This window comes from Gorilla gorilla, chromosome 21 (genome assembly GCF_029281585.2).
Source record: "Gorilla gorilla gorilla isolate KB3781 chromosome 21, NHGRI_mGorGor1-v2.1_pri, whole genome shotgun sequence".
Classification (NCBI taxonomy): Eukaryota; Metazoa; Chordata; class Mammalia; order Primates; family Hominidae; genus Gorilla; species Gorilla gorilla.
The window spans coordinates 62,840,446-62,855,539 of NC_073245.2; the positions used below are offsets into that span (position 1 = coordinate 62,840,446).

General features: G+C 49.8%; 2 protein-coding genes and 1 long non-coding RNA gene across 4 annotated transcripts in view; 1 reads left to right on the forward strand and 2 right to left on the reverse strand.

Moving 5' to 3' along the window:
* PTPN1 (protein tyrosine phosphatase non-receptor type 1) overlaps positions 1 to 10,088 on the forward strand; it is a 74,832-nt gene extending 64,744 nt beyond the window's left edge. For both annotated transcript variants that reach the window (XM_055373210.2, XM_031004909.3), the window contains exons 6-10: positions 3,740 to 3,949; positions 4,488 to 4,649; positions 5,023 to 5,246; positions 6,589 to 6,784; positions 8,015 to 10,088. In XM_055373210.2, coding sequence (XP_055229185.1) covers positions 3,740 to 3,949; positions 4,488 to 4,649; positions 5,023 to 5,246; positions 6,589 to 6,784; positions 8,015 to 8,038 — 816 coding nt within the window. In that variant the 3' untranslated portion in view covers positions 8,039 to 10,088. The remainder of the gene's footprint in view (positions 1 to 3,739; positions 3,950 to 4,487; positions 4,650 to 5,022; positions 5,247 to 6,588; positions 6,785 to 8,014) is intronic.
* LOC134757824 (uncharacterized) lies at positions 282 to 3,332 on the reverse strand. Its single transcript, XR_010132359.1, has 3 exons — positions 2,807 to 3,332; positions 663 to 729; positions 282 to 309 (listed from the first exon to the last, which is right to left on the reverse strand). It is a non-coding gene; the product is annotated as an uncharacterized lncRNA (long non-coding RNA).
* Positions 10,089 to 11,437: 1,349 nt separating the features above from the next.
* Positions 11,438 to 15,094, reverse strand: part of RIPOR3 (RIPOR family member 3) — a 105,505-nt gene continuing 101,848 nt past the window's right edge. Inside the window, exons 20-22 of the mRNA XM_031004981.3 lie at positions 15,000 to 15,083; positions 13,116 to 13,206; positions 11,438 to 12,648 (exon numbers count right to left, since the gene is read on the reverse strand). Of these exons, the coding sequence (XP_030860841.1) occupies positions 12,548 to 12,648; positions 13,116 to 13,206; positions 15,000 to 15,083 (276 nt within the window). The 3' untranslated portion in view covers positions 11,438 to 12,547. The remainder of the gene's footprint in view (positions 12,649 to 13,115; positions 13,207 to 14,999; positions 15,084 to 15,094) is intronic.

A 15,094-nucleotide genomic window follows, 5' to 3' on the forward strand; every position in this document is an offset into this window, starting at 1 on the left:
CTCTTCCTTTATCCCTTGGGTGATATTACCTAATGTCAGTGTTCCTGGCTTTTGTATACCCCGAGCAAGATGTGGTTTGGGCACTGTGGTGAGCGGAGCTTACTTGTGTACCTACCAAGTGCCCAGGGAGGGTGGAGGCCACAGTGCTCTCTCTGACCTTTAACAACAGTTAACACCAGTTCTTAGGGAAAGGAGAGTTTCTTACCCAAAAGACTGGTTCCTGCTTGTGCAGCTGCAGAGGGACTGGAGCGGCAGCCTGCAAGTCCCAGTGAAGGATGCTGCCTTCTTTGTGGTCCTCAGTCTTTGAGTCTGAAGAGAGGGAAGAAGGGGTATAGGGGCTCACTCCAGTTTCATAGCTAGTGAAAGTTTTCTGGGCCAGGTCTTGGGTTTTTTTGTTGTGGGAAGAGTTTATAACACCAGCTACTTGCTTGGTAAAAGTTGGTCTTGGAACATGGCAAGGCATTGTGGCAAGCAGCACTGCCACTGAACGCGCTGCTCCTGGGGCTTCGGAATAATTCCCCTGGATCTGTAACTTGGGGGTGTTCATGTCATTCTGGGGAACAGTGGAGGGAGTGTGCGGCAGCACCTGGGGGCACCAGTGAAGAGTGGCCAGCAACCAACCTCTAGAACCTAACTGGGGTCGAATCCTGGCCCCACCTTACCAGCTCGTCACAGTGTCTCCGTTTCCTCTTCTGTCAAACTCAGGTTTTGCGAGGGTTCTGGGAGGTCCTATATGGGAAGGGTTAGCAGTTACCATGGGTGTGTAGCACGGGCTTTATCTGAAGGGAAGGTGGAGCCGTAGGGAGACCATGTGGAGTGGGGCTCCAGGGCTGTGTGGGTGGGGAGGGATCTGCTTCTGGGTTACCCCATGCCTCCCCTTCTCAAGTACTACTTTTTAATCATCATGGCTCCTGCCATTCATTTCATAGTTGATGTAAGCCAGGTGTGGTGGCTCACGTCTTTAATCCCAGCACTTGGGGAGGCTGAGGCCAGGAGGATCACTCGAGGCCAGGAGTTCAAGACCAGCTTGGGCAACATAGTGAGACCCCCGTCTCTACAAAAAAACAAAAACAATTAGTCAGACGTCGTGGTGCTCCCCTATAGTCCAGCTACTCAGGAGGCTGAGGCAGGAGGATTGCTTGTGCCCAGGAGTTCAAGGCTGCAGTGAGCTATGCTTGCACCACTGCACTCTAGCCTGGGTGACAGAGCAAGACCCTGTCTCAAAAATAAATAAAAAAAAAAAATAGTAGAAGTAAGATCTAGAATGTAGCACAGGTTACCAGGACGTAGGCAAGGGGTTCGGGCTGCCTGGCTCTTGAGGATGATAGCAGTGCAGCTGATGCGGGTGCTTTCTGCCCTCTGGTGGTGACCGTGCCGGAGTCACCAGCCCTGCCATAGCCCTGATGGGGCAGAGGGTTCTGAGTACGGCGGATGGAGGTGCTTTCTGGAAGATTCTCAGGAGTAACATGGGCAGTGTGTTGGAATGTGCTAGAGGATTTATGCTTTTTAGCATTAAAAGCATTAAAAGAATGCTTTTTAGCATTTGCAAGCCTGACATTAAGAGTGACTTCTGGGAAACTATTTGCTTGTTGAGGGAAACTGAATTTCAACAGAGCAGAAGAGCTGTGCGCTTTTTGCTTGGCAGAGTGAATACAGCCAGCTCAGAGGTTTTAATGTTAGCATCTGTTTGCTCCAACAGACTTTGTTTTTAAAAGGCTTTTCTCAGCCATAGCTGTCTGTTCTAGCACAAGGCTGGAATGAGTTCCTTGTGAAAGAGGTGAGCAGGTGTGAGGGAGGGTGTCAGTGGGCGGTAACCCACACCTTCAAGGATTAAAGGAAAACTTGCGTTTGGCATGCTTGCTTCTTATTCAATTTTAAAATACATTTTAACGGCCGGGCACGGTGGCTAACACCTGTAATCCGAGCACTTTGGGGGGCTGAGGTGGGTGGTTCACGAGGCCAGGGGTTCAAGACCAGCCTGGCCAAGATGGTGAAACCCCGTCTCTACTAAAAATACAAAAAAAAAAAAAAAAAAAAAATTAGCCGGGCTTGGTGGCGGGCACCTGTAATCCCAGCTACTCGGGAGACTGAGGCAGAGAATTGCTTGAACCCAGGAGGCGGAGGTTGCATTGAGCTGAGATCATGCCACTGCATTCCGGCCTGGGTGACAGAGCAAGACTCTGTCTCAAAATAATAATAATAATTTTTTAAAAATACATTTTAAGTCCTTTTCTTCCCCACCTGCCCCCACCCCCCAAATAGAAGAGGTATTTCTTCTTCTTTAATGTCGTTAAGGTTATATGGATACCATTTTCTAGAGAGGAAAGAATGATGGAATTGCCTAGTGTGAGTCTAGCAATTATCCTAACATACACAAATTTCTCCTTGTTCTGTGCCAAGATACTGTATTTAATATTTAATGAACATTAAATATTATTTACTAGTGTATTTAATGGCTGAGGCAGGGTTAAATATGTATTATTTTCATCCCAGCAGAGTTGGGGGAGGTCCTAGTAACTATGCCATGAGCTCTGTGAGGGTGAGGTGGTGTCTTTGCCCCCGCCTCCCTGGCATGGTAACTGGCACATGGTTGGCATAGTGTGGACATTCGTCAAGTGAAGGAAGGCATCATGAGCAGATCTCTGGCCTGAATCCTTCTGCCATCAGCTGCTCGCCAGGTGGCCCTGGCACTGGGCCACAGGGAAACCCTCCAGGCTGGTATGGTTCCTGTCTGTGGCTGTCTTCCCGGGCCCATGTTAGGAGACTTTCACTTCCAGAGCCCTTTCCCTCTCAGGGCCTTGCTTACCAAGTGACTGGTTCCCATTTACTAGGAGCTCTTAGGTCATTGAAGATGTTGCGTACTCCCCCCAGCGAGGGCTGCCTTTTGATCACAGCCGCCAGAAGCCTCAAGGAAGGAGCAGAGCTGGAAACAGATGCCAGGCCATTGCTTCTGTTCTTCTGGGGCAGACCCAGCCACGGAAGAGACATTCTGGGACAAGGGCTGGGGTCCACCTTTCAAACGTGTCTGCAGCAGGCTCTCAGCATGGACTCTCTGCCTCCAAACGTCCACCTCCTCATCGGAAAATGGATGGGAGTGCCTGCCTGGAGCAGCTGGTGGGAGAGCGCAGCGCCAGCACGCAGGACACACTCGGTTCATGGGCTGATGCCGTTCGCATTGACCGCCTCTTCAGCTGGGTGTTGAGCCACACCTTGGAGTCACCAGTCTTTGGAGACCAAGTCTGTTACTTTTTTCTCTAAAGTGACAATCCTCTGAAACCTCCAGATCATCTTGAAGCCCCGTCTGAAAGTTGCCCAGAGCCAGTGCCTCACCTGCTGTTCCTTGTTCACTTTTTCACGGGAGGCCTTGCAGGGCTTTATGACAAGATTTTGTGGGTGGCTGTCCAGCATCATTGTGACTCGTGAGACAGAGAGAAACCAGTTGTAACCATGTAGACAGTGGAAGTGATAGGGAGAAAAGAGAAAAGAGGTGAGGGGACTCTTCAATCCGAAGGGAAATGAAGTCTAAGCAGGCGCACCCTGCAGGTTCAGTGTCAAGCCCAGGGCCTGGCCCCAGGGTGTGGTATTTGTTGACTGGGTGTGTGGACCCTGGGAGAAAGTCTGAGAGTTAATGTTCCTCTTAGAGGTAGATGAGTGGAAGGTGACTCTGTGTGTACTTGGAATTAGTGATTTCTGTACAGATGATTCTTTTAGAATCATCATGAGTATTTTTCTCTTTCAGACCCAAGAAACTCGAGAAATCTTACATTTCCACTATACCACATGGCCTGACTTTGGAGTCCCTGAATCACCAGCCTCATTCTTGAACTTTCTTTTCAAAGTCCGAGAGTCAGGGTCACTCAGCCCGGAGCACGGGCCCGTTGTGGTGCACTGCAGTGCAGGCATCGGCAGGTCTGGAACCTTCTGTCTGGCTGATACCTGCCTCTTGCTGGTAAGGAGGCCCTCGCGGGTGCCCTGGGGAGCTCCTCTACCTGCTCTGCTGTGATGTTTTTTCCTAAGTAGAAACTGAAGCACTCCTCTTCCAAAATACAGAGACTCACTGTGTTAGTCTGTTTTTGCGTTACTAATAAAGGCGTACCTGAGACTCGGTAATTTGTAAAGAAAAGAGGTTTAACTGGCTCCCGGTTCTGCAGGCTGTACAAGCATGGCACCAGCATCTGCTCGGCTCCTGGGGAGGCCTCAGGGAGCTTCCAGTCATGGTGGAAGGTGAAGGGGAGCAGGAGCAAGAGATGGGGGAGGTCCCAGACTCTTAACCAGATCTCTTGTGAATGCATTGCCTCAGGGAGGGCACCAAGCCTTTCATGAGGGACCTGTCCCCCTGACCCAGACACCTCCCACCCAGCCCCACCTCCAACACTAGGGATCACATTTCAGCATGAGATTGGGAGGGGACAGACATCTAACGGTGTTATTAACGTTGCCCTTGAGAATTGGACCTGGCTGACTTATATCTCCTCTCTGGCTTTCAGATGGACAAGAGGAAAGACCCTTCTTCCGTTGATATCAAGAAAGTGCTGTTAGAAATGAGGAAGTTTCGGATGGGGCTGATCCAGACAGCCGACCAGCTGCGCTTCTCCTACCTGGCTGTGATCGAAGGTGCCAAATTCATCATGGGGGACTCTTCCGTGCAGGTCAGCATTGCCTTTGTTTGAATCCAGGTGTGACCATTTTAACTTTTTTGTTTTTGAAGGAGGCTGTCAGTTGTAAAAGTTCAAACACCGTCTGGTGTCAGGGGAAATAGCTACCCTTCATGTTTAAAATAGCTAGAAAGTTGTCAAAATGTTCACCATGTTGCACTTTGTGCCTTTGAAGTGCTCACATAGAGAGCATTGATAGGAAGACGAGACTTTATTTTCAAAAGATTTCATCTTCCAAGTACATGGCTGCAGCCCTGAGAGGCCGAGAGCCCCTCGCCAAGCCGTCACCTCTGCTCATGCAAAGGGATTTCCTGACAAACCAGCCGAAGTGAACACTAATAGGACTTCCTCTTGCTGCTCTTTCAAGGATCAGTGGAAGGAGCTTTCCCACGAGGACCTGGAGCCCCCACCCGAGCACATCCCCCCACCTCCCCGGCCACCCAAACGAATCCTGGAGCCACACAATGGGAAATGCAGGGAGTTCTTCCCAAATCACCAGTGGGTGAAGGAAGAGACCCAGAAGGATAAAGACTGCCCCATCAAGGAAGAAAAAGGAAGCCCCTTAAATGCCGCACCCTATGGCATCGAAAGGTAATATGATTGGGTCCCAGCTTGTTGGGGTGAGGGGAAATGACTTTCTTTCTAGAAACACACGCTGATACTGAAACCCTGTGGACGCAGCCTCCTGTTGGCAAGCAGCGCTTCCGCATCCTTGGGGAACAGGGTGCGTGGACCACAGCCACTCCACTCCTGGCTGCTGGAGGTCCGGTATTGGGCACAGGGTGGCCGCAGGACATGAGCCACTTCTGTGGGCTTCTAGTGCCACCTTGTGGTGCTTGTTGGAATGAGGGGCTCGGAGCCACCGAGTAGGGTTTTTCTGCCCCCCCTGACGACAGCGCCCTCCCCCAGGTTTCCGGACAGTCCTGAAATGTGATGTCCAGGCTTGACCATGTGCCCTCAGTCCCCACAGTGGTCCTTTGGGGAATGTAACCTTTTTTATGTGGTCTTGATTAAATCCCATTTTACTTCCTTGCAGGTTAACAACCATTATTGAGTACCTATTGATATGTGTGGTGTACTGAGTTAACTAGAACATGTCCCCTGTTCTGTGTTCTAGACCATCTTGCTGGGAAAAAGGCAGACCCAAAGCGTATTTTGGTGGGGGCCCATGGACAGTGATGTGATAGAGGTGTCCGCTGAGGTGGTCAGGGAAGGCTGCTTGCAGTAGGTGGCCGTGCACAGAAAGTTTGCAGAATGAGCAGGTGTTAGTTCCAGCTGGAGATGACTGCCGGCTGTGCCCTTGGTACCTGCTTTCTGGAGGGAAGTTTTAAGACGTGTGCATACTTGACCCAGCAGTTGTATACATGGAGAAATTTACCCTGCAGCAACTCTCAAAACAAGCATGTAAAGATGTGTATAGGTAGTTGTGTTTGTTGTGGCATTGTTTGTAGTAGTGAAAAGTTAGAGACAGGCCAATGATATAACCAGGGACCTGATCAATTATGTTCTCTCCCGGTGTTGGGATATTCTGTAGCTCTTAAAGAATGAGATCTGGGTGTACTGATGTGGCCAGACATTGCAGTTGCAGTACATGAGAAGGCAAATCATACAATAGTGTGTACACCAGTGAGTCCTCCAGCCAGATAAATCCTCACAGTGACCAGTCGCCCAGGCACCTTGTGAACCCTACCCTGGGTGTGGGTGCTATCTGAAGTACCTGGGGGAGGGGGTGACAAGTGGAATTCAGGCTGATGTGGGCCCTGGCCTGGCCCTCCCTCCAAGCAGAGGGGGCTGGCTCGCTGGAAGGTTAACATCATCCAACTCTGTCTACACGTGGCTTGTTTTTTCCTAGAATTGCTGCCACAATAGCAGCATCCTTGCCATTCATTTTCTCCAAAGTGAGTAACCCATCTCTGCCCCTCTGATTCCTCAGCATGAGTCAAGACACTGAAGTTAGAAGTCGGGTCGTGGGGGGAAGTCTTCGAGGTGCCCAGGCTGCCTCCCCAGCCAAAGGGGAGCCGTCACCGCCCGAGAAGGACGAGGACCATGCACTGAGTTACTGGAAGCCCTTCCTGGTCAACATGTGCGTGGCTACGGTCCTCACGGCCGGCGCTTACCTCTGCTACAGGGTATGTTTCCACTGACAGACGCGCTGGCGAGATGCTCGTGTGCAGAGAGCACTGGCCGCTAGCCCGATGGTAGGATTCAGTTCTGTGGTGCATCTGAGCCAGTCTCAGAAGAAACAGATCAAAGGTTTTTAAAGTCTGGAACTGTGGAAGGGCTAACAAGAGAATTAAGGATCGATGCACTGGGGTTTTAAGGAGCCCTCTGGTCCCAAGAATATAAGAGTCTAATCTCAGGGCCTTAACCTATTCAGGAGTAAGTAGAGAAAATGCCAAATACGTCTGTTTCTCTCTCTCTTTTTTTTTATTCCTTTGTTTTTGGAAAAAAATAGAATTACAACACATTGTTGTTTTTAACCTTTATAAAAAGCAGCTTTTTGTTATTTCTGGAACAAAAAAAAACAAAGTAGGCACTTATGAAACTTTCTCATACCCTTAGGTGATGTAATCAGCCATATAATTTATATTTGATTTCCCAGGGAAAGAATCCCAAACTTTTACGAATGTAAACTCCCTTGGAGAAGAGGGTTAGGACGCTATTGCGCTCAAGCCCCCCTCAGCTGTGTGCACACTGAGCCAGGACAGGGTCTTTGAGCTTTCCCACTATAAGAAGAACAGCAACAAAAGGCCGTCTAGAAAAACAGAACCTGCCTCTGCTTCTGCTCAGGGTGTCCCCGCTGGGTTTCCATTGTCCTTTCTCCATTGCTCCCTCCTGTGACAGCCATCTTGCTCATGTACCAGCCCTCATCACCCCATCCCCATAAATGGGTGTCCTCGAGGCCTCTGCCTGGGTGTCAGAGGTCACCACAGGGTGGCCATTGGCATGTCAACCCGCTGTTAATTCAGAGGAGTGGGCTCCACCTCATTGGGAGAAGTGCCATTTCAGCAGAAATTCACACGTTAGACGTGTGTTGCTGTTAAGTAAGGGGAAGAGAGAGGACTAGCCTCAGAGCTCTGGCCGTGGAAATGACCTCCTAAGACTTTTTCGTCGTTTTAAATATTTTACCTCTTTCCAGGTGGCCATCTGAGTACATCAGATGGTTTTGCAAAATGCAAACAATTTTTTCCTTGGGGATGATTTTTGGGGAGAGGGGGCTACTGTAAAAAATAAAACCAAAACCCCCTTTGCTCCCTCGGAGGTTGAAGTTGCCGGGGGGTGTGGCCGGGGTCATGCATGAGGCGACAGCTCTGCGGGTGCGGGTCTGGGCTCATCTGAACTGTTTGGTTTCATTCCAGTTCCTGTTCAACAGCAACACATAGCCTGACCCTCCTCCACTCCACCTCCACCCACTGTCCGCCTCTGCCCGCAGAGCCCACGCCCGACTAGCAGGCATGCCGCGGTAGGTAAGGGCCGCCGGACCGCGTAGAGAGCCGGGCCCCGGACGGACGTTGGTTCTGCACTAAAACCCATCTTCCCCGGATGTGTGTCTCACCCCTCATCCTTTTACTTTTTGCCCCTTCCACTTTGAGTACCAAATCCACAAGCCATTTTTTGAGGAGAGTGAAAGAGAGTACCATGCTGGCGGCGCAGAGGGAAGGGGCCTGCACCCGTCTCGGGGCTCGCCCCACCCAGGGCTCCCTCCTGGAGCATCCCAGGCAGGCGGCACGCCAACAGCCCCCCCTTGAATCTGCAGGGAGCAACTCTCCACTCCATATTTATTTAAACAAATTTTTCCCCAAAGGCATCCATAGTGCACTAGCATTTTCTTGAACCAATAATGTATTAAAATTTTTTGATGTCAGCCTTGCATCAAGGGCTTTATCAAAAAGTACAATAATAAATCCTCAGGTAGTACTGGGAATGGAAGACTTTGCCATGGGCCTGCTGCGTCAGACCAGTACTGGGAAGGAGGACGGTTGTAAGCAGTTGTTATTTAGTGATATTGTGGGTAACGTGAGAAGATAGAACAATGCTATAATATATAATGAACACGTGGGTATTTAATAAGAAACATGATGTGAGATTACTTTGTCCCGCTTATTCTCCTCCCTGTTATCTGCTAGATCTAGTTCTCAATCACTGCTCCCCCGTGTGTATTAGAATGCATGTAAGGTCTTCTTGTGTCCTGATGAAAAATATGTGCTTGAAATGAGAAACTTTGATCTCTGCTTACTGATGTGCCCCATGTCCAAGTCCAACCTGCCTGTGCATGACCTGATCATTACATGGCTGTGGTTCCTAAGCCTGTTGCTGAAGTCATTGTCGCTCAGCAATAGGGTGCAGTTTTCCAGGAATAGGCATTTGCCTAATTCCTGGCATGACACTCTAGTGACTTCCTGGTGAGGCCCAGCCTGTCCTGGTACAGCAGGGTCTTGCTGTAACTCAGACATTCCAAGGGTATGGGAAGCCATATTCACACCTCACGCTCTGGACATGATTTAGGCAAGCAGGGACACCCCCCGCCCCCCACCTTTGGGATCAGCCTCCGCCATTCCAAGTCAACACTCTTCTTGAGCAGACCGTGATTTGGAAGAGAGGCAACTGCTGGAAACCACACTTCTTGAAACAGCCTGGGTGACGGTCCTTTAGGCAGCCTGCCGCCGTCTCCGTCCCGGTTCACCTTGCCGAGAGAGGCGCGTCTGCCCCACCCTCAAACCCTGTGGGGCCTGATGGTGCTCACGACTCTTCCTGCAAAGGGAACTGAAGACCTCCACATTAAGTGGCTTTTTAACATGAAAAACACGGCAGCTGTGGCTCCCGAGCTACTCTCTTGCCAGCATTTTCACATTTTGCCTTTCTCGTGGTAGAAGCCAGTACAGAGAAATTCTGTGGTGGGAACATTCGAGGTGTCACCCCGCAGAGCTATGGTGAGGTGTGGATAAGGCTTAGGTGCCAGGCTGTAAGCATTCTGAGCTAGGCTTGTTGTTTTTAAGTCCTGTATATGTATGTAGTAGTTTGGGTGTGTATATATAGTAGCATTTCAAAATGGACGTACTGGTTTAACCTCCTATCCTTGGAGAGCAGCTGGCTCTCCACCTTGTTACACATTATGTTAGAGAGGTAGCGAGCTGCTCTGCTATATGCCTTAAGCCAATATTTACTCATCAGGTCATTATTTTTTACAATGGCCATGGAATAAACCATTTTTACAAAAATAAAAACAAACAAAAAAAGCAAGGTGTTTTGGTATAATACCTTTTCAGGTGTGTGTGGATACGTGGCTGCATGACCGGGTGGGCGGGGGGGCGTGTCTCAGGGTCTTCTGTGACCTCACAGAACTGTCAGACTGTACAGTTTTCCAACTTGCCATATTCATGATGGGTTTGCATTTTAGCTGCAACAATAAAATTTTTTTCTAAAGAACATGAATTTGGGGTGCTTCCCATTTTTTTCTTTGCTTAATAGAGCTAAACCAGGATGAGTAACTCCTGTTTCTTTCTATCCCTGCTGATGTGAAACAGATGTTGTCAATCAGCTGGGGTTAGAGTTTTCCACTTCTAAGAATTAACCTCAGCATCCCTGCATTGCCAGCACCCTCAGGCTGGAGCGCTTTCCTTGACTGTGAGCTTGTTGAACACCTTAGGCCTCAGCCCATTTCCTTCCCAAATTGATGCTCTGCCTGTGTAGGGCCCTCAGATAACTTAACAAACTTATCAGTGTTGTTTGAAGAACAGTGTTTTGAGTTGTAATCTCAAAACCATATCCCTTACCCAATTACCTGTAAGAAACAATGGTTACCGCATCTCAATACGTAAAGTCCATTTGCTAGAGAATTGACTTAGAAATAAGACAAATTAGTATAGTTTTTCATTTGTGTACAAAATTAAACAATGTAAATTCCCCCCAAAGTGATTTTTTTGACTTTTTGTTTTGAAGTAATTTTGGACTTGCAAAATGTTGCCAAAATAGTACGAAGAGTTCCCCAGTACCCTCGAAGGTTCCTCGACTGTTTCAAAGCTGGCTGCAGGCCCAGGCTCATGAGACTGGGAAGAGGACAGGCTGTGGTCATGTGGACCCACAGGGGCCTGGGGCTGCAGAAGTCAGTGTGGCTTCCACCATTTCAGGTATAAAAAAGGGCATCTAAGCTTTCAAGAAGAGGGAGGATGCTCTAGGGCAGCGGTCCCCAACCTTTTCTGGCACCAGGGACCGGTTCCATGGAAGACAATTTTTTCACAGGCCTGAGGGTGGTGGGGATGGTTTTGGGATAGAAACTTCCACCTCAGATCATCAGGCATCAGATTCTCATAAGGAGCTTGCAACCTGATCTCTTGCACACATGCAGTTCACAATAGGGTTCACGCTCCTAGGAGAACCTGATGCTGCAGCTGATCTAACAGGAGATGGAGCGCAGGTGGTCATGCTCAGTCGCTCGCCGCTCACCTCCTGCCATGCAGTCCAGTTCCTAACAGGCCTCAGACCAGTACCGGTCTGTGGCCTGGGGGTTGAGGACCCCTGCTCTAGGCTGGTACTGCTGATGCTTAAAAAGAGAGGGTTTGCCAGAAATCAGATGGGACAAAAGGGCAAAGGCCGTGCCACAGAGTGCCCATATAGGGGAGAGCACGCCTGGAGCCTTCGAGAGCATGCAGAGAAGCTTGGAGACTGCGTCTACTGGAGCTGCTGTCTGAGGCCACCCTCCAAGTGTCCCCACAGCGCACCACAAGACCACAGGAGTGACCTCCTCACTGGCAGGTATTTGGGGAAACAACTGCTGTCTACTCTTTTGGGTAAAAAGTGAAACACCAATAGTTTAATTGAAATTTCAGAAAATTGAACATATGAACAAGGCAAATAAATACTAAGTTAAAAACACAAAATATGTCCAGGAAGTATCGATGAGAATGTTCAAGTTAAAGTTCTCCAATGCCATTGCTATAGCAACCTCAAACCCTAGGTTCTCTCTGCACTATTAACGCAGACATCTCAGGACATGGTTTGCTTTTTTTTAAGACTTAAATAGGAAACTAATTTTTCTTTCTTTAAAGCAATTGCATTCTTCAGTGAACTCTTTCTTTAGGCCAGTTGATGGCTTCTTAGCGGTTTATTGACGAGACCCTAGGGTAGCTTCCGAAGCTGGGTTGATTGCATTTGGGTGCGGATGGCCAAAGTGAGTGGCCCTACTGCCCGTGCTGCTCAGGGCTCCTGGGCTGATGTGGTGGCTTCTTCCCTTTGTGCTGCTGAACATAGGGAAAGTGAGGTTCACAGTCCACCAGCCGCCGTCTGTGAGCTCCACCAGCACTCTGGCAGCAAGTCAGTCGGGCTGAGAGTGTGGTTGTAGAAACCCTGGCTTTGTGCCTTCCCACCTTCCCCAGCTCACCAAGGTGACACCTGGCTGCTGCTGAAATGGCCTGAGCAGTCTTGCATTAGCAGGGCCAGCCACCTGCCAGCCTGCTGCATCCCAGTGCCTCTTGACGCAGAAGTGCCGAGCAGCTGACCAGCAGCGAGGCCTGGAGTTCTACACACTTGTCTTGGAGCCTTTTATTTAGGGCCTCAACTTGCCTGGCCTTGGCCCTTTTGTAGGTGGCCACCTAGTTTGGCTCAGCTCTGCATCTCGGGGAAGTTCACACAGACCCTCAGCCAGAAGTTGAGCGCTCTGTTGAGGCCGTGCAGCCCCTGGAATGCTGTACCTTTGCCTTGCTTTTTTCTGCCTCTGTACAAAAGACCAGCCCATGCCCTGGGGCTGGGTCAGTGGCCGGAGTCTCAGGTAGAGCTCTGGGCAGCTCACACTCCTGGAGGAGTGCACAGCACCATTACCCAGAGTGCAGGCTATGTCCAGGCTGGGCAGCAGCAAAAAAAACGATGTGAGATTTGTGCTCATCAGCCAGGATTTTTTAAAATATTGTGATTTCAACATCTGCCTCCTGGCAAAAGACTTCTCTTTGTTCTGAGCAGAGCTTGTCCATCTTCTCAAAAGCTAACCGTCCTTTTTCACCTGAAATAGCAAAGGGACCTGTCAGCGGGCTGGATCCTGCCTTGGCACTTCCAACTCTCCTGGGCCAGGGTGGCCCTAGTGCTTAGTGACTGTGGGTCTCAGTGGTCTCTGCAAAGCGGCAGGGGAGGCAGTATGTGCGGGAGCCCCCACCTGGTGACTCACATGGCTTGGGGGCCTTGTCTTTACCTCTAGGATGTTCCGCTGAATGGGAACCCTGCCTTGCCTCTGGCTTCTATCCCAAAGGTCTAAGAAGACAGCGAACACTCCCTGCCACCCCAGCCATGGAGGAGGCCTGCCTTGGCAGGATGCTACAAAGGGTGGAGGTCGGCTCTGTGCCAGGGCTGCTAACGGTGCCCATCCCGGGTGCCCCAGAGCTGTTCTGCCTGCTGGGAGAGCTGGGTGTGGCCTCTCGCAGATTCTAAGGGCCCCAGGAACCCCGCTGCGCTGCAGTTTGTGCCACTTTTTACCGAACGACAGTGTGGTTTCCCGGGCTGCCGCCCGCACGGCCTCCAGGTCAGACTGGCACAGGCTGGCAATCTGGTCGATGCTTTCAATGCCCTGTTCGAGATTAGGAGAAAAAGAACCCTTTAGGGGGCCTTCTCAACAGCAGGTAGAGTCCACTTAGTGGCCCTGCAGGGCCAGTCCTAGCATGGTCTCTGGGGCCTCAGCCCCTTCCTTTTCTCCAGGCTTCCAGGTTTTTTAGGTGGCCTCAGGTTCATGAGAGGCACCTCTGGACTCTGGAAGCGTCTCGCCTCTTCAGCCCTTACACCCGCTAGGGAGCCAGGCTGTTAGCAGAACTCGTCATCCTGGATGCCTGCTGAAAGGCTAGAATTGAAAAGGAGACCTGCTGCTTTCTGGACCTTCCTGCCTCCCTCACGCTCTCCTTGCCCTACTCTCCAGGACAGCCTGTGCCAGTACTTCGCCCAACTCAGGCACATGCCCCCGGGCTGCTCCTGCAGGCCAAGGACTGGCATGCGCTGCAGTGCCCTCTACTGGGCACCTGGCCCTCGCTGGTTTTCTGATCCTAACCAGCTTCTCCTCTTAGAATTTCCTGCTGATCCATCCCAGAATGAATGGGAGTTCAATCTGTATTGAATTATCTTTCATCTAGCAACTGTGCAATTCCAAATGCAGGTGAGGTTGAGGGAAAGCGGGCATCCCCTCACATCCATGGGATCTATGTGTGGGTTGTATCAAGAGTCTCAAAAATGCTCATATTCTCCGGTCCTAGAATTGGGTCTAGCCTAAGGAAATAATTCAGAACTCCATGTTTTTTTAAAGCTTTATGCACAAACATGATCATAATGACATGATTTATGATAAAAATTGGATAAAGTAAACTTTCCTATGAAAGCAGCTGAGTAGGTTAAATTACGGTATACACTTGATAACCCCTTCATAAAGAATTCTCAAGTGAAAAAAAAAAAAAGGACAAAAAAACACCACAAATAAAGAATTCTAGGCCGGGCGCGGTGGCTCATGCCTGTAATCCCAGCACTTTGGGAGGCCGAGGCGGGCAGATCACGAGGTCAGGAGATCGAGACCATCCTGGCTAACACAGGTAAAACCCCGTCTCTACTAAAAATACAAAAAAATTAGCCGGGCGTGGTGGTGGGCGCCTGTAGTCCCAGCTGCTGGGGAGGCTGAGGCAGGAGAATGGTGTGAACCCAGAAGGCAGAGCTTGCAGTGAGCCGAGATCGCGCCACTGCACTCCAGCCTGGGTGACAGACAAGACTCCGTCTCAAAAAAAAAAAAAAAAAAAAAAAAAAAAAAAGAATTCTAAAGTGCTGCCAGTCTAACACAAAATGTTCTTATTTTGTTGACTGTTTTTAAACTATGTTTGGATCAACAATTTTAAATGCTCACACACACCCACAAACTTTTAAAAGAAGCATACCAAAATGTCAACCATTGTTTCTGCTACATTCTAGGATGATGGATAACTTTCTTTTCTATCTCTGTATTTTATAACTTTTTTTTTTTTTTTTTTTGAGATGGAGTCTTGCTCTGTCACCCAGGCTGCAGTGCAGTGGCACGATCTCGGCTCACTGCAACCTCCACCTCCCAGGTTCAAGTCCCGAGTAGCTGGGACTACAGGCATGTGCCACCACGCCTAGCTAATTTTGTGTGTGTGTATTATTAGTAGAGATGGAGTTTCGCCATGTTGGCCAGGCTGGTTTCAAACTCCTGACCTCAGGTGATCTGCCTGCCTTGGCCTCCCAAAGTGCTGAGATTACAGGTGTGAGCCATCACGCCCAGCCCCAGTGGAATCTTTTTGAAGTTAACTAACCTTAACCCTAACCACAGGCAGGCTTATCTATCAGCCACTAATGGAGAAACGTCAGGCTCACCTTGAGGTGTTTGAGCGCTAGGCATGCGGCCTGCTGGAGCCTTGCGTCATTCTCTGCCAGGGCGTTGGTGTAGAACAGCAAAGCCTGGGGAGAGT